Here is a 24,603-nt window from a genome sequence, read left to right on the forward strand (position 1 = left end):
TAGTACTAATGTCTATAAATTTGTTTGGAAGCCACACAGTTGATAGAATTTATCCTAGTATAGATTTTATGAAAGAAAAACATGATGCCAACAACTAAACTCAGATTATAATAAAGGAAAACTGAATACCAGAAGACATTTAGTTTTGAATTCTACCACCTCTGCATACCAACTGCCATGTGTCAAGTTGAGAAGGATGCTACTGCTTGATGGCTTGATGTGCTTAAAAACAGCAACCAAACATCTCTCCAATAAATCATACCTTACTGTTTATATAACATGCACTAACACCAGACACTAACATACATGTATTCATGTGCACACACAGACATACAACTGATACACACACACACACACACACAGCTGATATACACAGTTGACACATACACTTACATATACTTCCACACAAGCATTCATACATGGCTGATACACACCTGCACTCATACATACACACACCTTAGCAAACACATACATATATACCAATAAAGTGATGCCATCAGCTCTCACCCACATGCCTCCTTACACACACACACACACACACACCCTCTCCCTGATCACAAATCTAATGTTGTGCTAGCCCCTTCAAAGACCAGCCAGACAGTGTGATGCCACATGGTCCAAGAAATTCTCCATGTATTTAGTGTTGCTGGAATTTTGATTCCACTTTTAATAATACCATGTGACCTGCTTTGACCAAAAACAGCCAAGTTTCATGAACTTCTTGCACCTGTCCATTCAGCTTGAGCCCATCAGACTAGGTTTCTGTAAAAAGCCTACTAAACTTTAAGTTGCATGGAGGTAACTCAAACTGTTTTAAATTGTAATAATAATAATAATAATATTTCTTTCTACTTGAAACATAAGCCCTGAAATTTGGGGGAAGGGATTAAGTTGATTACATCGACCCCAGTGCATAACTGGTATTTATTTAATTGACCCCGAAAGGATGAAAGGCAAAGTTAACCCCAGCGGTATGTGAACACAGAACGCTAAACATTTCTCCCGGTGTACTAACAATTTTGCCAGCTCAGCACCTTAATAATAATAATAATAATAATTATAAGATATATATATATATATATATATATGTTAAATAAAATGAGACAGCAAAGCCATGGCAGTGTGAAATTTCTAGGACATTTATAAAGAAAAAGGTAGTCTTACAGCTGTTTCAGGGATATAAAATATATCCTCTCATCAGAGACGATATGAGAGAGTTAAATAGAAGGAAATAGTAGAGTTCAATATAAGAAGTTGTTTTGGAAAGAGAAAGATGTAGGAAGTGTAAAGGAAAGTGTGAGAATAAAAATGTATGCTGGATGTTAAGTTTTCTACATACATATCCACACAAGTATTCTTACTTGGCTGATACACACCTATACTCATATATATACACACACCTTAGCAAACACCTACATATATACCAAGGGTGTTAATAAATCCTCTTTAAAACAAATTAGGAAAAATCTACACAAATTCTTCTCTAACCTGGATCTATCCATTACTTTTGAAAATTCCCTTAAAACTGCTAATTTTTTTAGACATTACTTTAAACTTAGAAACCTCCCAATACTCTCCATATCAAAAACCCAACCAGTACCTTAAGTATTTAAACATTAATTCCAATCACCACAAATCCACCTTCGATAATATAGTTAAGAGTATTTCGATTCATATATCTGACCTCTCAGCCACTGAAGAAATATTCAATAACCACAGCCCATATTACAACCAAGCACTTACTGCCAGCAGCTTCTCCCTACAAATAAAATACATCTCTAATACTAGGCTCAAGCAACATATGCCTCAAATCATATCACCATGACATGCTAACCATCATAATCATAAGAGACCATATGTGCAGTATACTAGAACCCCAGGAAAACACAGATTAAGACAGCTTAGACCACACATGCACACATATAACACTAGGTCAAAAGCTAAAACAGTTAACAATAACAGGCCCTATAACCCACCTCTAATTTCTAAAAATATAGATTATACTACTCCTAAGCAACCAAAAAAAGCTGTGGACGCTATATTCTATGGTATATACCTCCCATCTCATTAAATGTTAAGAACTTAGCCAAATCCTTTTTTAATATATTAGACTCCAACTTCGCTCATCAACATAAATATTACTCTATCTTTAATAGGACTACTTTAAAGTTATCCTACTCTTCCCTGCCCAACTTTGAGCCTATAATAACAGCCTCTAATAGATGAAAACTTTCTCTCTATTATCAAAATATACACCGAAACAACTCTGAATACACAAGTGCCCAACACATACATAGCTACAACATCATCCAAGTATCATCCAAGCTGATGTTTATTGGTAATTAAACTTAATTTGCAACACCTGTGCATATTTATCAGCTTTGTTTTTGTTGATAATTCTTATCAACAACTTTTCCTGGGATCATGATTTGGGAAGACCTACAGTTGTAGGCTAAAGATCGGACATAATCTCTTGTGGGCAAGAAATATAAAATAAAGTTTATTATAAACAACACAAACACTTTGTAATTTAACAGCTTTCAATATGATACCTGTTAAACAGAAATTATTTTTATTTAATGAAAATTTAATAAAATCTAATCATAAGTAAGTGAAATTATGCTAAATACAACTAAATTGAAAATCTTTTGCCCCTAACTATATCGACAATTCTGAAAACTTTTGGGTGTGAAATTTACATGAGTAGCTTTTTTTAACAAATTTTATTCTGAAAATCACATGCATAAATTACACAAGTGCACAAATTACATGGGTTTTATGGTAATCATTTCTGATACAGACCACAACCAGTTTCCTCACAATCCAAAGTTATTTCATTCTTAAAATTATTTTCTCTCTTTCTCTTTTAGATCATTATTATTGGTACCTATATCATCACATCACTGTTCTTCAGTGTTTATGACATGGCTGTGGATACCCTGTTTCTGTGTTTCTGTGAGTACCTTTTCAGATTTTTGGATGCTGTAAATTATCACAAGCAGTGTATACATTTATCAGCATACATGTCAGTTTATTTTATTAATAGTATCTAGCTTTAACTGTAAAGTACACTCTTGCCCCTAAAAATCTTTTGTTTTTTAACCATTATATGTTGTGTAGAGAATTGGTCTGTCCACAAGCCCAATATTCTATGGTTTCTTTATACTCTTTTTGTTGCATGTGAAATAAGAGTTGTTAACCTCTAACTCAACCCTCCTCCATTTCTTAGGGGAAGGAGACCTTGAGTGATCCCTCATGACTGTCACAACACAGTGTAGCCAATTCTGAGAAACAGAGAGAAGAATCAGCCTCAGTATTTGACCAATATTTTGTTAATCAACTCTGGAAAGTTTCGTTCGTTTAACGTCCGCTTTCCATGCTAGCAAGGCAAATTAATATAGAATTTTATTTAATGGGGCTGTACTTGAGAACACATGTCTAAGTAAAATCACAGCCATACATGCATATAGGCATATCCTTTATGGCCATTCCTCTACTCCTCCTTGCAGGTGCCAGTGCCACGTAAGATAATAGTCATGCTGGTGCCACATAAAATGCAGCCATGCTGGTACCACAGAAAATGCAGTCATGCTGGTAGCATGTAAAATACACTTGTGCCAGTACCATGTGATGTGCACATGTGTCAGTGTCACATAAATACACCAATGGCAGTGACACATAAAAAGCACCCAGCACACTCTGTAAAATGGTTGGCATTAGAAAGGGCATCCAGCCTTAGAAACCATGCCAAAACAGACAATTGGAGTCTGGGCAGCTTCCAGGCTGGCCAGCTCCTGTCAAATCATCCAACCCATGCCAGCATGGAAAGCAGACATTAGATGATGATGATGATGATGATGATGATGATGATGATGATGATGATGATGATGATGATGATGATGATGATGATGATGATGATGATGATGATGATGATGATGATGATGATGATGATGATGATGATGATGATGATGATGATGATGATGATGATGATGATGATGATGATGATGATGATGATGATGATGATGATGATGATGATGATGATGATGGCATCCTCCATTAAGTGCAGGAATGGCTGTGTAGTTAGGAAGTTTACTTTGCATCCACATGGTCTTTGAGTTCAGTCCTTCTGTGTTGCACCTTGGTAAGTGTTTTCTACTTTAGCTCCAGGCTAACCAATGCTTTGTGAGTGAATTTGGTAAACAGAAACTGTGTGGAAGTATGTTGTGTGTGTGCGTATGTATGTACATCTTTGTGTTTGTCTCTCATTGCTTGACAATTGTTTATGCTGATTTGGTTATCTCTCTGCAACTTAGTGGTTTGGCAAAAAGAGACCCATACACTGACTATTACACTTGAAATAAGTATTAGGATGTTATGATATTGTGCTCAGATAATAACTTTATAAATGAATGAAGAAAACATTGCAACAATTCCAAACCAAAGTGCAAAATGGCAAACTATAACTTCAATTGTCCACAAGCAAACTGGTCTGCACCACAGTAAGCATACTAAGGTGAAAAGAGTAAATCCACAACAATGAGTCAATGTATATCTAATGTCAGCTGGTAGAGTCCATAAAGTGTCCCCTTGAATGAATCAATATAAGCTTAACACTGACTGAATGACACTTAATAAACAATGTTTTGTGTCGAGGCAACTGGAGTTGTCTCATAGGGTTACTATGATCAACTAAACCTTTCCAGGTTATGCTAGAGCATTACTGCAGTCCAATGACTGAAACAGATAAAAGAATGAAGGTTTTCAGTCAGTTTACAGAAATAAACTTTTTCTAATGAGTATCACATATGACTAAATTGATTACCTTTGCAACTGAAAAATATTTCACTAAGTTCAATACGCACAAGTATCGCTGTATGGTAAGAAGTTTTCTTACTGACACACACACACACGTGATCATTGCCAGAGCAGCTGTCTAGCTTCCATGCTAATGGCACGTAAATAACACCATTTGAGCAAGATCGTTACCAGCATCGCTTCAATTGCACTTGTGCCAGTGGCACGTTAGAAAATCATTCAAGCGAGTTCATTGCCAGTGCCGCTGGACTGGCTCCTGTGCAGGTGGCATGTAAAAAAAACACCATTTTGAGCGTAGCCATTGCCAGTACCGCCTGACTGGCCCTCGTACCGGTAGCATGTAAAAGCACCCACTACACTTTCGGAGTGGTTGGCATTAGGAAGGGCATCCAGCTGTAGAAACTCTGCCACATCAGATTGGAGCCTGGTGCAGCCAACTGCTTCACCAGTCCTCAGTCAAATCGTCCAACCCATGCTAGCATGGAAAGCGGATGTTAAATGATGATGATGTGTGTATACGCTTGTTTACCCCACCACCATCACTTGACAACCAGTGTTGGTTTGTTTACATCCACTTTAACTTAGCAGTTCAGCATAAAGGAACTGATGAAGCTGATAAAATAAGTTCCAGGCTTAAAAACAAACAAGTACTTAGGCCATTTTGTTTGGCTAAACTGTCCAAGATAGTGCCCAGCATAGCCACAATCAAATTATTGAAATAAGTAAAATATAAAAGATAAAAGGATAAATTCTTATATAAATTTTTTTCAAGAACCCATTTAAACTCATTAATCTAGACATACCACAATAATGTACGATTGAATGTTGCTTAAACCCAAAGTATTAAATTATGCTAACTATTAATTTTTACGTCTTCATTTTCCAATTATTTTTCTATTTCAGTGGAAGATCTTGACGTGAATGACGGATCTGCTGAAAAACCATATTTTATGTCAAAGCAGCTTATGTCAATTTTAGGAAAAAATAACAAAGAAACAGAAAAATGATCACTTATAAAACCATTCTGAAATGTTTGAAACCTGTTTTTTTTTTTCTATCTTGTCATAACTTTCTGTAATCTATCTTAAGTTTTATGTACCATGCTGATATATAATTATCCTATAATAATTATCCTAAATAATAACTTCAAATTTAATACTTTTTCTAATCATTATTGATATCATTTAGTATTTTTTTTTTTTTATATAGTTTCTAATAACATTCAAAATTAAATTTATTATATCTTACTGATGTTATAATAATTATTATCTAAAGGCTCTGGTAATCTACTTAAAGACACATTACATTTTTGTCAATAACTACTAGTAACTCAAGTATTTTATACTACAACCAATAACACTTTTTGTTTTCTACTTTATTTTCAAAATAACCTTCTTTACTATATTTAATTTTTTTTATTCATAAATAAATCACTTGTGGGATATTTTACCTATATATTTTCAATGTTCTACCTTCATGAATGATTAACTTGTGTAAAAATTACTGTGTAAAACTTAATGAATTTACAACAGAGAATATGTAGCACCAAAAGTGATTGTCAGTAATGAAAAAGTATTGAGAATAATTTAGGTCAAAACAATGACTCTTTCATTTATTTATGAGTAAATAATTACTGGAAATCATTTAACTACTTTTAGACATTCAGCTAAACAAAAGTAAACCTCATGACTTGCTGCATAATGTGACACTATATTATTTGAAATGTTAACTACTTTATAAAGACAAAGATCTAAGAATTATTTCCCAAATTTAATGCTTAGAGTCTTGACAATATGTTGAATTTAGTGAGGGTATTGTATTAGTTCCATATTACAAGGCTGTGAGCTATATTATGATTGGTATTTCCTGTTAGTTCTGTCGCTGCCATTTTTTAGAAGAAAAAAAAAGTAATGATCTTGATTTCATCTGAATTCACATGTTGCCTTTGCTAAAGAACTGTTGTTCAACTGAAAAATTCACTTAACTATTGTTTATAAAGTTATTATGCAAAATATAAAATGTATTGTGGTTATATGAGATGTTTTATTTTGATGTAAATGTAGTTTAGCCAATGAAATTGGCTATGGAGACATCTAAATTATGGTCTTAATGTCTAGTTCCACAAGATACTTCTTTAAACATATACTGGGACAAAGGAATAGTGTTGATTAAGTGTCAAGTGCTAAGTATTGTAGTTTACTTAGTGGTCTTGAGTTCAATCTGTGTATCAGTCAACCTAAATACACTCTGGTTCAAGCAGATAAGCAAGTGACATCATGAGTAGGAGAACAGCCAAACAGAATAGTCTTAGGACAATAAAATGACACCAATCTATCCCTGTGTTCTAAATAAAGGGCTCAAAATTACTAGAACATTACTGAATGTAAAAGTCACTTGAAGAAAACCACAAGAAGCAATAACTAAAATATCACTAACAGCCATGAGGAGGACACTAATTCAAATACATCAGTGCATAGTAACCCTTGGGGTGTTGGATAATCTCCAAAGTTTTTATCTTAATGTTGTAAAGGATGCACTGGAGTTGTTGTTTTTTTGTTTGTTTTTTTTCTCTCAGCTAGTAAGAGATTTGAACTCAGCAGTGCAGATTAATAAAGTGCTTGTCAATTATACAGTGATCTATATACAGAAGGGAACTGTGCCTCTCCAGTGTTTCTAGTTACAGGTAGATGTACAGTGACTTAATAGTTTAGTACCTACAAAATTTATAGTTCATCACCTGTGATGAGGAAACAAATTTACAATCTTTTCGCCTGACTAAGACTCTCATAAAAGAGAATGATCCTTGATTTTAGTTTTCCCTAAATCATTTTATAATAAATAATGTTGGGGTTCTGTGATAAAAGCATCTATGCAATTACTCATCCTACTATAAATAGCAGTCAAATCTCCCTCAAATCACATCCTACCATCTTACAAAAAGGAGATACTGGACAATATAGTCCCTGATATACAAAAAACAAAACTAGTCGGTCATTGCTGAGATATTTTTCAGCATAGATCTACTGGATCAGACTTATCTGAGGCAAACAGCAGCTAAAGATCCAAGAATCAGGAACATTCACACACATAAAAAAATTGGATCCTTTTAAGACAATTTCATAAGTTCTACTTTTTTATCTTTTGTGATAGAGAAATTATGAAATCAATCCTATTTTTGAGAGAGAATTCAATTTTAATTCATTTTTCGTTAGCATATAAGCGAAGTCTCCACTTCCTTACATATCCATTTTGCAAAAAAGAAATTATCGAAATATTTAAAATTATTTTGTAGATTTCTTGCTTTTAAAAATTGTTTGATTTAAATAATGTTACTTGATACATGATGTGGCAAAGTACCTAATTATGAGATAATAAAATTCATTCATTCATCTGTAAAGGGATTATAAAACATTATTTTTAACATTTCACTTAGAATCAATGATATAATCACATTGTTATATGTGCCTTTATACATATATATGTATATATAGTGTGTGTATGCTCATGTGTATATTACCCTTATCCTAATCTTTATTTTTGGATTAGAAATTAAGCTTTTTACGGTTATCAATTTGTGTTGCAAGATTCCTGATGTGAAATCGTGTATTGAAACCAATATTGTTGTATTTCGAGATGGTCATATTTTTGCTTTTTCTTTTGCCAAATAAACACACGCATTATATATTTTTTCCTTCGTTCATTTATTACTGTACTTATTTTATTATTTTAATTCATGTCCATTGTCCAGAAATTTTTTGTCACACATCTGTGACTTCTTCAGCAACACTTTTCATTTTCATGTGTGTTCTTGCTTCACTTACTCCATTCTGTTCTTCTCAGGTGTGTATCCTTATGTGCACATGCATTTGTCTCCTTGTTTGTGTGTGTGTCATAGCTTTTAGCATCAGTGTGGCCTTCTCCTCAGCAGTCCCATCCTCTTGCCCCATTGTGCTGCTGCTGCTGTCTTAAGATCAAAAAATATTTTTCAGATTTTAGGACAGCAGGAGCAGCACAATGGGGCAAGAGGATGGGGCTGCTGATAAGAAGGCCACACTGCTGCTAAAAACTATGACACCACACACACATGCACACACAAACAAGAAGACAAACACGTGCACATAAGGAAGTGTAGAAGAACAGAATGAAGTAAGTAGAACAAGAACACACGTGAAAAGGAGAAGTGTTGCTGAAGAGGTCACAGATGTGTGACAGAAGATTTCCGGACAATGAACATGAGTTAAAATAATAAAATAAGAACAATAATAAACGAGTGAAAAAATATATATATATAGTGCGTCTGTTTATTTGGCAAAAAAAAAAATGACCATTCCAAAATACAACAAATTTGCTTTGTGTACAATTCCCAATATTCTTACTAACAATTGTTATTTTTTTACATCTGTTTTAATTAACTATCATTATTTTTTAGTTTGCATTATTTTGTTATTCTCCATGTTAAAAAGATAGGGTAGGGATCACTTAAGTGACATTTCCTCTAACCTAGTTGAGTAGTTGATTGCTAATTGTAATTTGAGAATTAAACTTCATAGGAAACTTAGTTTTATGCTAATTTTGTTCAATGTTAGCATAAAATTAGGGAGTGGTTAAAATAATAATTTAATCTAAACTTGAATTTCAAATGTTGTTCCCACCCTACTTCCAGTCTCTGATATAATCCAAGAACTGGTAGCATATAGAAACTATAATTTTCTTTGTTTTGTATTTTATGTCTATAATTTTGAAATAAGCTTTTAGAATGTAGGCTGTTATCAGGTTGTTATTCCTGATTTGCTGAACTATTTTCTAATTGAAAAGGATGTAAATGTTACTTGTATCCAAAAATATTTAAGATTTGACATTGTACATTTAATTTTCTCAATTTTACTTTTCAATGTTTTTGGAAAAATTATTTGAAAAAATTATTCTGAAAAAACTATTTGAAATATTAAAATATATTGCATTAAGCTTCATATTTTGGTCATTTGCTATATCTAGCTACATATATTATGAATAGCTTTAGGAATATAAACAAGAAAATCTTTAAAATGTCCATGTGTGCATATTTTAAATATAAATCTGTAATTAGCAAAATCATTCTCTCAAGAGTTGTATATGAATCTCTATATGAAAGAATGAAAAAGTGTTATCCCCCACTTAAATTGTATTTAACATGCAATCAGATAGAAGTGTGATAATGTATATATTTATATATGATGTATTTTTGTAATTTAAAGACAATATATATATGTATATCTTTTGAGAGAATGAGTCCAAAGAATGAGACGTGTAAACTGTATTTTAATCTGTTCATTTGTCAATGAATAGCTTTGCTACACATAACAAGACCTGTAAATGCTACAGTTAAACAATTATCATACAGATTTTTAACTTTGAAAGATTTTTTGCATTTCTAGTTTAATGACAGCCATATTTGAATGATAAACAATTACAAAAAAAAATTACATTTTCTAAACTTGCATTTTAGTTTATTTTCCTTTAAATATGAATAATTTCATGAATTGTGTGATATAAATTCCTTTTCATATCTTATATAGCATAGTGAAAGTTTTTTTTCTCTCTTCGCCCCCCCCCCCCACTCTGAGCTAAAGAATAGATAAACTGGAGATAATTCAAACCCGTCCAACAGAAGGTATTTTCCTGCTCTTTCTGTTTACTTTTTGCTATATAATGTTGAAATGAAATAATACTTTGGAATATATTAATCATCATTGTCTGTCTCCCTCTTTCTCTCTCTCTCATGAATTAAAACTATTTTTTTATCAAAAACTTTTCCCCTTATACTTCTTTTTGTTTGAAAATTTTATTAATTTTTGTGTTTACCATTGGTATCCACTATTTTAATAAAATAAAATTTTGGTGTGAATATTAATCGTTTGTGTCATTCTTTTCTTAAAATTTCATGTGTATGAGGATGTTTTATCAGTCATTCCCCACCCTCATCCAAAAGAAAGAATTGCATTTATGCCAAAACTGAAACAAAGAGGAATATGTATTGACAAAAAGGTCACACTCTTTTGTTGGGACACTACATTCTTTAAAACTTCCATGCTTCCTGATATTCACCAACAGTACACCTGATGTCACCCCCACCTTTTTTTTTTGAAGACTTATTCACTGTACACTTCCTGAGCAATTTCTATGTAACTGTTCATGCCGTTTTTTGGTTACTTTTTCTGATGACTTGTGCATCTGAGTACTGTATACAATAAGCTCATTATTATTTTTAAAAGCAATTAAGCTAGCTGGCTTGAAGATGTGATGGGAATTAGCTTCAACCCCTGTGTTCTGAGTTTATAGTCAACTTTGCTGTTCGTCCCTTTGAGGTTGTTAAAATAAGTTACTGACATATAATAGCATTGATTTAATGCAACTATATCCATCATCTTTAACAGAGATTCTCACTGTGGTAGTGGTACTGCCCCATAACAGGGTGCTGGGCATGTCAAAGGGGGAGTTAGGCTTTAGGTGATGAGGAGGCAGTGAGGTAACATAATTAACTAGATTTTACTTATGGTAGTAATTATACATGATAAAACTAATGGCAGTTATTAAAATAAAATGAAATCTCATCAGGCACAAAGAAGTCATTAACTTGCAATGTATAAAATAAATTTACAAATGTTGTCTTTATTAATTTTTGTTTTTATTCATTCACTTATACACTCCATTTTTAGAGTAAAATTTGTAAATTATCATCCATGTTAAGTTAGTTTAATCTTGATACCTCACTCACCACTTAGGTGAGTGCTAAATATAACTACTTAAAAGGAACAGTGGAGAATCAAAAGAAAAATGATTAAAAACCACTAATCTATAAATTTCCAAAGTGTATGTAGAACGGTAAGAATCCAAGCAAAAACAAAATAAAATACATTTTACTATGTATTCATGAAAGCAAATGAATTTATTCATTCTGAATACATTCTGGCAGATTTGAATGTAAATATCTCATCACTGTTGTTTTTCATAGTCTTAGAACATCTCTCTTAAAATTATATATGTTCATAACACATGCGATTCATTCTGGTTTAAGGGGACTTTGAGACACTGCAGAAGAGACATTATCTTAAAGGAAGAGATATTCTCCAATGATGAGAAACAAGTGCTCAGATATTCACATTTGAATCTACAAGAATATTTTGAAAATGATTAAATACATTGTTTGGATTCTTGCTGTTCTGTGAGCACATTATTATCATCATTTAACGTCTGGCATGAGTTGGACGGTGTAGCCAGAGCTTGTGAGCTGGGAGGCTGCACCAGACTCCAGTCTGATTTGGTATGGTTTCTACAGCTGGATGCTTTGATGTGGCACCACACAGGTGCTTTTACTTGATGCTGCATGGACGCTTTTACGTTGGCAGACAACAGCAAATAATTTGTTTGCTGATTTCTGCAAGAGCTTGTATTCTTATTAGATTTATCAGTCTGATGGTGGTATATTTGACTGAGTCAACACACTAAGGTCAAAATACCACAGTTTCTTAAAGTCCCCTTACAACTGTGAGTTGTGTGTGTTATGAACATACATTGTCTAAAGGCAGATGTTTTCCATTGATGAAAAACAATGATCAGATATTCATGTTCAAATCTGCCAGAACTTATTGAGAATGAATAGATTCCTAATTGTAGGTTCAGTAACGCAAACTGAAAAACAAAGCTCAAAGCATGAGTGTATATATATATTTTTTTATTATTATTAATCAGGAGAAAGGTGATGAGCTGGCAGAATTATTAACATGCTGGACAAAAATGCTTAGCGGCATTTTGTCTATCTTTATGTTCTGTGTTCAGGTTCCACTGAGATTGATTTTTGCCTTTCAAGCTTGGTGAAATAAGTACCATTTGAGTGCTGAGGTTAATGTAAATGACTATCCTCCTCCCCTAAACTTAAGGCCTTGTGCCTTTAGTAGAAAGGATTACTAATTGGTAGAAGTTACAGAATGACTCTGGGACTGAGAGTTCCATACCTTGGCACTTATCAAACGTTAGTGTATAAATATCTGTTCCTCTGCTAAATAAAAGTATTTTTATAATGGCAATTACAGAAAGGTTAGTTATAGGTGCTGGTAGATTTAGTTCCATTGTATGGCACCATGGGCAAGTGCCTTTTTGATTTTGCCCCAGGCCAATAAATGCTTTGTGAGTGGATTTGGTAGGTGGAAACTGAAAGAAGCCCATTGTATATATGTGTTTGTGTGTTTATCTCCCACCACCGTTTGACAACCAATCTTGATTTTATTTACGTTCTCGGAATCTAGCGGCTCGGCAAAAGGAGCCCGATAGAATAAGTACTGGGGTCAATTTCTTTGACTACACTCTTCAAGGCCCAGCATGGCTAATAACAAGTAAGAACAATTGCTTGAAATATAAAACAAGGGACATTACTTTTGAATACCTATATATTTTTTTTAAATAGACAATTTTTGTTGTTACTGACCTAATTTCAATTATTACAGCTGGGTACGGTCTGATCAAACACATCTTTCCGTTTTCACTCCTCTAAAAAATATTGGTCATATATTGAACATGAAGAAAAAATTCACTTATAAATTAAAATTGTAAACTAGATTAAGGGGAGGTAATACTTGACAATTAAAAAATTCAAAATATTGGCATTGCGTCCCTTTAGTTGTAAACTGTCATCTCATTTTATCGTGTTAAACGTCGTTCGGATCTAAATAGATTCAGTGAGAGAGAAAAAAAAGTCGTAGCGAACACAATAAATTCTTAAGACAATAACTCTCTACGTAATGATCTTTTTCTTTAGAGCGTAAAATCTCGCCAACAAAAGAGCCTTTTAGTAAAATCTCCTTTATATCTTCAACGTAGTCTTAGAAGCATTTGTTCGTTTAAGAGCAACACATTTTCAGTTTTGAACATCAGACGTTTTTTAAGTTAAATTCTTTTTAAATGTTAAAAAAAAAAATTTATCTCACACCGATATTTTATAATTGGGTCTACAGGAGAAAGAACACGAATATTTTCTTATATAACTATTGATTCTCAAAATTATAAGACTAATGTGTAATTAATAACAAATTTTCCCTTTCTGAAAAAATCAAATTGCTGTTATATCAATTTATTTAGGCTGAAGATATAATTAAAATACTAACAAAATATATTCAACAGGAAAATTTAATATTTCCTTACTAGTTTCACCTGGAGAGTTGCGGCCATGCTGGGGTACATTTTATTTTACTTATTTATTTATCATTTGTGGTGGTTAGGTATTCCTTAATTATGTGCTCTGATCATTGCTGGTGGTCAAAATAACAGGTAGGTTATGTATTTTAGTGTAGACACAGAAAACATCTGCTGAACATTATAAAATGGTGAATTCTAATTGCACTTTATAAATTAAGTACCATATGTTTAAAATAGAACCTACTCTGTATATAACTGGGGTCTTCATGGTTTTCATCACTCTTTTACTCTTTTACTTGTTTCAGTCATTTAACTGCGGTCATGCTGGAGCACTGCCTTTAGTCGAGCAAATCGACCCCAGGACTGATTCTTTGTAAGCTTAATATTTATTCTATCGGTCTCTTTTGCCGAACCGCTAAGTTACGGGGACGTAAATACACCAGCATCGGTTGTCAAACGATGGTGGGGGGACAAACACAAACACACATACATATATACGACGGGCTTCTTTCAGTTTCTGTCTACCAAATCCACTCACAAGGCTTTGGTTGGCCCGGAGGCTATAGTAGAAGATACTTTCCCAAGGTGCCATGCAGTGGGACTGAACCAGGAACCATGTGGTTGGTAAGCAAGCTACTTATCACACAGCCACTCCTGCACCTAGTACCAATTGTTTCAAATTTGGTATATGGATTAAGTTTTGTACGCTAATTATGAAAATGAAATTCATTTATCCTATAAATCCATTTTGAAAATGTTATTAGCCTTTAAAATTTGTGAAATCTGGGTATTTTAGCCTGTAAAGACCATGCAATCATGAGAGGTGATGAGGAATGGCTTCTTTAGCACATCGCATGGTCGATACAAATAAATATATGAAAAGCGGATAAATGAGTATAAGTGCCAAAAGGAAAAGAGAGACACAACCAGTAGAAGGTCTAAGAGAAGATTTTATTGATATGTCAACATGTGTGTCTGTGTATGTGAATGCGACATATAAACATAATAATAGACAGGCCGTCATGTAAGCAAAGTGTATGTGTATACAAACATGAATGTATGCATGTGCAATAAGTACAGAGCATAGAGAGTCTATAAGGACATTGAGAGAAAGTCCGGACACAAGAATGGTACCAGTTCGTAGTCAAAGTACACGGTAGTTGAGGTGCTGTAACAAGGAGTTGAAGCCGCGTAGCTGAGCCGGGGAAAGGCACATGTCATGTAAGAAGTTGTGGCTTCAATGCTGCTACCGGTTACTTAGTACAGGAGTTCTCGCAGGTTGTATTCGCTGTTAACCATGGTGAAGTAATTCACAAACAGTGTTGAGATAGAACCTGTGTGAATGCTGTTGGTTGCTGTGTATGTAGAGAAGTTGATGTTGACCCTAAGAAGCTGGAGGCGACGAAGATGGAGTTCCATAAGCTGCTGAACGAAGTGTTGGGTCTCCATGAGGCTATTGTCATGTCGTCGCTGGAACTGGCTGTGTGCTCTGTGGTCAGCGGCTAGACCTCAGAAGGTCTCAAGCCGAGAAGACTGACAAACTGTGACGGTGAGAGGCTAGCTATTTATACCATACTGTCGGCTCAAACTGGGGGTCAGAAAAGACTGTCTCATGTGACCTTATCTGAAGGCTGTGATTGGTTGGGTTGCATCTTAGCGTGCAATAGAACAGGAGACAAAATGCGCCAATACCAACCAATCAGAGTGGTGGACATAACAAGGTCTCTAAGTGCAGTCAAAGGCTAGCTGTTATCCACTTTGTCCGTATTCATGTATATATAACAGAGAGAGAGAGAGAGAGAGAAGTATCCCTTAAGGTGTACGCTACAAGCCAATCAGAAGTGAGTATTTGACACATCACCATGGTGAAAAACTCTGTTTCCATAGTAACCAAAGATGCTGTGCATGCACACAAGAAATGTTACCACCAAATTGAGTGTAATCAACAAATTGAGAGTACATGGGCATTTTTAAAGCATGGAAACAAACACTGGTGTGGGACACACCATTCCACGATTGACTCTTATCTTTGTGAATTTATGCAGAGAAGGAGATATGAGAAAGATCATTTATTTCATAAAATCCTAGAGTATAATACAAACTTTCATTCTTGAGTTTTTTAACTAATAAATGTCTGTTTTAAGCAATGTTTTGACTGTTACTTCTAGCAACTCCTACTGGTTTGCTTGTAGCTTTTAAATATTTAATTTGCTCACGAATGTTTCAATGTTTTCCACTGTTTACTTTGCTCGTGTATATTTTAATGTTTTGACTGTTATTTCTAGCAACTCACACACATTTCTCACCTACCACATCTCTATTCTCTCTGATACACTGCTTTGTAATCCTGAACACCTCTCAACTCTGATCCTCATGCTGCATAACACTGACAAGCTTCTTACCTTCTGCTATGTAAACCTGAATCTGGCCTCCCTTCTGGCTCTCTGATATAATGCTTTGCTTCCACCATTTTACCAGTCTTTCCAGGCCTGTCTCTTTGCTTTTATAGCACTATCCATCTCCTTGTTCCACCACTAAATCACCCTTGGCCTGGCTGGGACTTTGCACCAACCACAGATTTGGTCTACAGCACCCGCAGGAACTTCCAGTTGTCCTCTAAGCTTCCTCCTCCTCTCTATCATCAGAGGCTTCCAGTAGAATGTCTCCAATTTTTGTCAGTTTGTTAGGTCTTTAAGCTTCCATAATCTCCTTTTCCAGCATGGTTTATGTCTTTGAGTCTTTCTAGCCCTAATTCTGAAGTCACTAACTAGTAGCCTATGTTGCGGTGTACACTCTTCACCTGAGAAAGACTTCGCATTTGTGAACATCTGCCTGTCTTCTTGCCTGGTGAAGAGGTAATCAAGCTGGCTTATATTCTTTTCTACTCTAGGCACAAGGCTCACAGTTTTGGGGGAGGGAGACTGTCGATTAGATCAACCCTAGTACACAACTGGTACTTAATTTATCGACCCCGAAAGGATGAAAGGCTAAGTCGACCTAGGTGGAATTTGAACTCAGAACATAAAGACAGAAGAAATACCACTAAGCATTTCGTCTGGCATGCTAATGTTTCTGCCAGCTCACCGCCTTTCAGCCTGGCTTATATTCCTGATAAGTAATTAGGTGGCTGACTGGCTTTCTGAAGTTAGTGTTGCAAATCGTAAAATCATTTGCATCACAGAACTCAAGTAGCCTTGTACCTTCCTCCTTCCTGGTGCCAAAGCCACAACGACCATGCACACCATGGGATCCATGGGAATGCTGCCCAACATGTCCAATAAAGTCACTGACCACAATAACAAAGTCTCTGTCATTTGTCATTGAGGTAGTCTGCAAGAGGAGGAGGAGGCAACAACGTGACACTTAATGACGTACAATTCACTTGATATGGCACATAATCAATATAGTGATATTTTTGTTATTTACCTCGTCTGAATTTTTGGATGTGAATTAATTGAAAACCTTTTCTGCTAAGACTAAATGAATTTAGTTATATTGCAGTGAGAGTGGCGTTCAGCTTGGATTTTAATTTTTAGTTTCTTTCTATAATTACATAAATTATGTTAGAAACTAATTATCGAGTTACTTCCCTTCTTCAAAATATATATTGATCTGCAGTTTTATTGTCGTCGTCAGCATCTTTGTTTTAACATCCATTTTTCCATGCTTGCATGAGTCAGATGGAATTTGTTGAGCTTCAAAATCATTCAAACAGAGTATAAACTGTACAACAGCCAGTTACGTTATGTGACTGACTGTTTAGCGTCTTCGTCCCATAATAACAAAGATTTGTCCATATTTAGCAAGCCTTCATTGTAGAACAGTCTGCTCCAGCTAACAAAAACTACGTGTACTCTTTTGGGACAACAATTATTGATTTTCATTGATTTTTTTCCTCCTTGTCGTTACTTAATTTTATGCAAATATAATGTAATATCTTGTATTTATATTTGAAGTGATATGATACGAAAATGGCATAGAGAGAACTAAGAAGTGACTGTTGATGCATAGGAATTATAGAAACATAACAAAAATAAACTCTAAATTTTTAATGGTTAGTGGTAAGCTTTTGAATTAACTCCAAATGCCTGCCACGAACCATATGAAGGTTGTAGAGTATCAAATTCTTTACTGGATGTCAATACTATTCACCTGTAGTAAGAGAGAATAGCTTTAGGTTGATGGCTAGAAACAGGTAATCCATCTCTCTATAAATGTGACACTGACCAAAATCCATCCTGCTTTTTTTTTGATTGATTCTTATTTTACTTAGGCAGTTGATTTGTTTTGGTTCTGATGAAGATATGATTGTGAAGGTCGTTGCCTATATTTTCAGTCAATCAATCAATTAATTGATAAAACTGAGCCATAAACACACCCAAATGCATATCTGAAACAGCTGTAAGCCTATAATAAATAAATAGATGTATATAACTCATTATTTCCATCTATTTTATATATGTATGTATGTATGCATGTATGTCATCATCCTAATTTACTTCCTGTCTCCCATGTAGGCATGGGTAAGACCTATAATGGAATTGAAGGCTTGTGATACCTGTGGAGTATCTCCTTCTCTCATTACAATTATTTCTGTAGTCTTAAGGATCTGGAACACAAAGAAGAAGCTTACAAGCAAAGTGCAATTCAATAGTCGCTTATGGATGAAGCATGTACACAAATACAAAATCTTCCATTTTCTGCAAAAGATTTTGAGCTTGTTGTCTAGTATCGCCCTTTCGAGTGTCATCATCAGGGATGTGACTGAGTGCTTCAAAAATGTGAGCATAACTTTCACTGATGGCTGTCATAACTCTGGCATGAGCCTCCTATTTTGTGCCAGATAACTGTTGCAGGGCTTTCGACTCTGGTGGCAAGAAGTTTTTCAGCACTGCTCACGGTCTTCTAGAGGCTGAGAAAAAGCAATAAAGTTCATTGACAATGCCAAAGAAATTCACTGCATCCAACCGAGAGTCAACTGCAGTTCTTCCAACCAGATTTAGGAAATGTCCAGCATAGGGAATAAATTTTTCAAACTTATTCTTTTCCAGAATTTTCAGTTGAACATCATTATACCTTCCAGCTGCATTGTCATATGATTGACCCCTGCAATTACTGAAAATAATTTCAAGTTCTTCAAAGAAGTTCAGCATCAATTCATCCATTCCTTCACCTGTGTGATTCTTCAGTTCAATAAATGTCAAAAGTTGTTCAACCGATATTTCATCAAAGGGAGAAACATATCTAACAAATACAGTGAGTTGATCAACACTGGAAACGTCAGGTGTTGAATCAACCAATACACTAAAATATCCTGCTTCTTTGATTTCTTTCACTATTTCTTCAAGAACGTTTTTAGCCACGGGCTGGATAACTTTTTCATATATGATTTTGGATAGGTATGATGGATGGCCAGTTCCTTTATTTCCATACTGATTTATGTGAGTACATAAAAAGAGCTCAAATTTGACAATTAATTCCAGCAAACTGAGAAAGTTTCCATTGTTTGGTTTCATCATCTCTTCTAAAAGCCAATTCACGTTCTGCCAACAGACAAATCACTGCCATCACCCATTGAAGTACATGCCTCCAATATTCTTGGTCTGCTTTGATTTGCTCATCAAGTTTTGTTGTAAGCATTTGACCACATTTTCTTGTTAAGTAGATCAACATAGAGTCCATATGACTTTTTGAATTTTCATGGGTCTTAATAATTTCAGAATGAGACCAGTTATCAAATCCTGAAGAAGTTAGAGCTGTAGCTGAAGAAACATTCTCAGAGAATTTTGAGAAAAGTTTGCACACAAAACGGTAGACTTTTCCTTTTGTTGGAGAATATACTAGGCTAGGTTTCTCCATTTATTTTAGTGGAGAAGAATAAAGTTCTTGAGCAAGAACAAGTTGGTTTTTGTAGATTCACTTCGAAGTTGTGAAAGGTCCATCCCAGTGTTGACATTCCAAAGGGCCTTTCTTAATCCAGTATGAAATTTCTTCATTGCTTAATGTGGTCCATAAACCTACATCATTCTTGACAATGAAATCAGTTCTTGGAGTTGTTGACAAATGTTCTTGAGTGCCACTGATAGTTGAAGTTACTGACGAAGGTTCTTGAGTGTCACTAGTAGTTGGAGTTACTAAAAACTATTCCTGGGTACCACTGGTACTAAGTGTTACTGACAAATGTTCCTGGGTGTCAAGTAATGCATCTGAATCTTCTGTATCTGTTGTTGAACTTGTTTGTTCTGGGTAGGCAAAGCCGAATGATCTGATTGACTTTAAGTGTTTGATTATATCATTTTGTTCTTTTTGATGTTTTCTTTTACTTGCACCACTTTTATAACATCTACTCACTGTTACGATAAAGAGCTGGAGCTGAATATCAGTTGTTTGGATTTGATTCTAGAAACTTAATAATACAAATTTAAAATCAATATGAAATAAATTAACAAAAGAAATTAGCAATATAATATAAAAAATTAAAATAGAAAGTTGGATAAAAACTTGCAACAAACTAGATCAAACTTACAAAAAATACTAAACATAAAACAAATGACACACACAAACGCTCCTATCCTGTACTTAAAAACACCTAAGCACAATGGTAAATCCAGCACTGGGTAGGACAGTCTGACCAGATCCAATGAGCCAGAGAACTGTGTTGAACTTCAACGTCTACTTTGGCATGGTTTCTTGGAAGGGCACCTAGCCCTTCCTAACATCAACCATTTACAGATTATAGTGGGTGCTTTTCTCATGCCAGTGTCACAAGTAAAGTTTACCAAATAATTAACAAAACAAAGACAAAAAAGAAACCCCTTGGAAGGTGGTGGTGGCTTTATGTCATGTGTTGAGAGGCTAAAGTATAATAGTGGGATAGGCACAGGTGTCTTGCTGTAGAAGAGATATATATCTACTTTGCATTATATAAGAATGGGTGGGAGCAGCTGGAAAGGAGACAGAGATGTTGGTGATGAGATGTTGGAACATACTGTCAAGGTACAAGAAGATGAGTATAAGAGAAAATATGAACCAAAGAAAGAGAGATGTGAGTGGATAAGTTTATAGAAGTATGAGAGGAGAGGAATAGGTGGGTATGGAAGGAGGTAGAGGTTAATATGGTACAATGATGTACAATGATGGAGGTGTGGTTGATGGTAAATATCACAAAGGGGTAGAATGTAAAAGAAATAGCTTAGGAAAGAGGAAGTAATAAGTGATAATACAGAAAGTGGGTAAACAACAGCGGTATAATAAACCCATAGATAGATCAGAAAATAGGGAAAGCTTGTAAAGGGCATCAGAGATGAGGCATCGTGGCTCCTAGATGTAGCTCAGAGGAGAGGGAGAACTACCTGGAGACAAAGAAAGTGGTGTACAGCAAAGAATAAAGAGGGAAGGGATGAAAATGGGAGTGAGGAATGGATGTTAAAGGAAGTGCTTCCAGGGAGAGGATAAGATAACTAGTAGCACAAAGGGGAAGAAATATGTGCAGGTTCTGCTGTTATGTGATGACAGCATCTGAATATTGTCATTATTACGAGGACTGAATGGAAGGAGGTTGTTAGAAAGGTAAGAGGTGAGTAAAGCTTGATGTATATAGGTTGAGTGCAGGGACAGTCCAGGGACGTAATGCTTTTATGACCTCACTTTTTCTGTGAGGGTCAGGTGTTATCAAGCACAGTGAAAAGCCAGTTACTTCAATTACCTCATTAGGTTCATTGCTGTTCATACATAAGCATTGTACAATCTGCTTTTCACACTGATAGAGAGACTTTTGTCACCAACAGAATAATATCTTGAATTCTTTCTATTCTATTCTTATTCTAACAACTGCACTTTCAGAACATCCTCCTCCACTGCTAATTAGGTCTTCTACATAACAGAAATGACCTACTTCTTGGGAACCTCCTGGGTGTTTGAGAGTCTATTTTATGCACTTGGTATTTTATTGCTCTGGTAAAACTTCCACTAACAAAGTCTGCTGTCTCTGTTAACCTTCCTGTGATTCCACTGCTCCTCGTGTGTAATTGCAGCTTACACTGGGCACACTATATGGAATTTCTACCCAAACCTTTCTTATATATTGAGCAAGATCATTTTTCTGAAGGGACGAAAGTCCTGTCTGTTTCCCTTCTTTACTTCAGTAAACTCCTGAGCAATATGTTACATCATAGCCACAGTAATACCAATCAATGGATGACAAGAGTTGCCTCAAAGCAACAGTTGCTTCAGACTTTCAAACATATTATACCTGATCCTTTGTGGAAATTATTCTGACATTTCTCATTAATAGCATTTGGTAAACTAGGTATTTATTTTTAAATGGTTAAAATACATAATTATGATCCTTTTCTCTAGTATAATTACTGAGTGCAAGTTGTAAGTCAAATTGTTAAATGAAGCCTTTTATGTTTTAGTGTACCACATAAACACTGAAATGTAGTAATTGGTTGTATTAATGTATTAATGATAGCTGGGTGTGACATATTTCAAACAAAGGAGATATAGGAAATATCAAACGTTTTGCTAGTTCTGTTACATAAAAAACAAAGTACTGTGCTCCAATTTCTGGTGTGATTGTAATCTATCTGAGCTAGTAAATCTTACACTGCAATACTTAAGAAATTAACTCTCAACAAGGTGGTGACAAAAACATGAAAACACTTTTTCTGTGCAAAGAGCACAGCTACCTAGTGGACTCATGCAATTGAACAGGTATTTTTAAAACCAGGCAAAATAAGGATTTCCGTAAAGAAATTGTATTCAATAATACATTGACAAGAGAGAAGCATCAATGCTGGATGCTCTCTACAGGAAGAAATCATTCAGAAACAATGTTTGAGTGCATTGATCATTTTCATCATACACTTCACATCAGAACAAGAGTTTTAAAGAAGTAGTTGTCATGTTTAACTCTTTTGTTACCTTATTTTTATTGAAATGCACAGTCTTTGTTTCAGATAGTTTTGAAAATAATGAACGTATTAAAATAACTTTGTCATTGTTAAGCTGGTGTTTAGAACATAAATTAGCATGAAATTCCAATGGAAGATTTGAATTAGGATTAATTTAAAACAGGGAGCTTGTAACCTCAAATCAGGGTCAGTTTCAAGTAGATTTGTATCAAAATGGTTAATGCTATTCAAATAAAGAGTTGCATATTTGTCATTGAAGAAGAGTTAAAGTTATTTATTCAAAAAATAACTACTTTTTATGATGAGCTATATAATAGTGATCTTTTCATTGAAATACCAATGCTGGGAAGGTTGCTGAAAGCAGCAGTTATTGATCTGGAAGAAACCAAGTAATGGGTAACATTAAATGCTTTGTCATTTGTAGTTGAATGGGCTTTGTAGAATGTCTCTCAGCCATTTCTCTAAGCTTACAATTATTTCTGGCCATCTCTGCATCTGCAGATTTATGTGAGAGAAGCTTTACAAAACTGAGACTTATAAAGAGATGTTTGCAATCTTCCCAATCTTTTGATACTATCAATTGAAAGTGAGTTGGATATTGGTATTGATGTTTTTAAAGTGAGTAACAAGAATACAACTATGAAGGCTTGGAAAGGCAAGTTCTGAATAAGTTGAGATGTTCTCAGTTCTGAACCACACATATATCTGCTCCTGATTATTTTTATGAATATATTTCCATATGCATTTGTCTACAAGTCCCACATTGCTTGGGCTGTCATTGATTATGCAGACCTAATCCATTAATGTATATCGTTTATCAATAAACTTTAATGTTAAAACTATATCTATTCAGTTGGGATATCTTCACATTTATCAAACAGGGTATACTGCAAAACATGTTTTTGTTTTGTTGATTTATGTATCAATAAATATGCAAACATAAAACCAAAAAGGCATAGGTGTGGCTTCCCAACCATATGGTTTCAGGTTCAGTCCCACTGCATGGTATCTTTGGCAAGTATCTTCTACAGTATACTCCATAAGTGTCTTCCACTTGTGAATGGATTTAATTAGTTGTTCATAAGTCCAAAAAAAGCACACTCTAAAAAGTATTTTTGAACAGAGCAGAGGTGGTGTTTGTCAGTAACAACAGTGATTGCAATGGCAACAACAGCAGCAGCACTGACATTGATTCCAGTAGCAGCAGCAGTGATAGTGGCAGCAACAACAGCAACAGCACCAATAAGGACATGTACATGGAAATATGTTGGAGCAACTAAATAACCACACTGCAACTAAATAAACCACAAGTCCACTTTTAGAATCCCAGAAAGGTGCAACATTACATTTTTGGCCAGCTACATGTGATGTTTAAAAGAAAAGGGGACATCACACAGGATTAAATGGTGGTTCCTGGAACAGCCTAGACCATACCTCAATGGGAGCAGACGATGCAAACTTTGCTTGGCTGAGGGAGAGCAAGGATCCTAATAAATTTGCTGGACCCAGAGGCCTTCTTAAATTCTAACAGCAAATTGTTTATTCAGTGTCCTCATGAGAGAAAATTCATGTTGACTTGGAATTCTCTGCTTGCTGACAAGTGAAAAAAATTGGACATAAACTGACACTTTTTGGACACAGCTAGAACCAGGCGAAGGGAGATAACTATATCATCTGGAAGGGGTCTTTTGTTGGAAGAATTTCA

The 24,603-nt window shown here is 34.8% G+C and overlaps 2 protein-coding genes across 7 annotated transcripts in view; one reads left to right on the forward strand and one right to left on the reverse strand.

Moving 5' to 3' along the window:
• The window catches only part of LOC106869316 (choline transporter-like protein 2), a 160,334-nt gene extending 149,635 nt beyond the window's left edge, over positions 1–10,699 (forward strand). For all 6 annotated transcript variants that reach the window (XM_014915012.3, XM_014915013.3, XM_014915009.3 and 3 more), the window contains 2 exons: positions 2,871–2,955; positions 5,719–10,699. In XM_014915012.3, the coding sequence (XP_014770498.1) occupies positions 2,871–2,955; positions 5,719–5,822 (189 nt within the window). In that variant the 3' untranslated portion in view covers positions 5,823–10,699. The remainder of the gene's footprint in view (positions 1–2,870; positions 2,956–5,718) is intronic.
• A 4,214-nt stretch (positions 10,700–14,913) lies between these two features.
• The window catches only part of LOC106869307 (zinc finger MYM-type protein 1-like), a 155,593-nt gene continuing 145,903 nt past the window's right edge, over positions 14,914–24,603 (reverse strand). The window contains exon 3 of the mRNA XM_089362477.1: positions 14,914–20,389. Within this exon, the coding sequence (XP_089218603.1) occupies positions 18,879–19,502 (624 nt within the window). The 5' untranslated portion in view covers positions 19,503–20,389 and the 3' untranslated portion in view covers positions 14,914–18,878. The remainder of the gene's footprint in view (positions 20,390–24,603) is intronic.

Source organism: Octopus bimaculoides, chromosome 1 (genome assembly GCF_046866305.1).
Source record: "Octopus bimaculoides isolate indiv1 chromosome 1, ASM4686630v1, whole genome shotgun sequence".
NCBI classification, from domain to species: domain Eukaryota; kingdom Metazoa; phylum Mollusca; class Cephalopoda; order Octopoda; family Octopodidae; genus Octopus; species Octopus bimaculoides.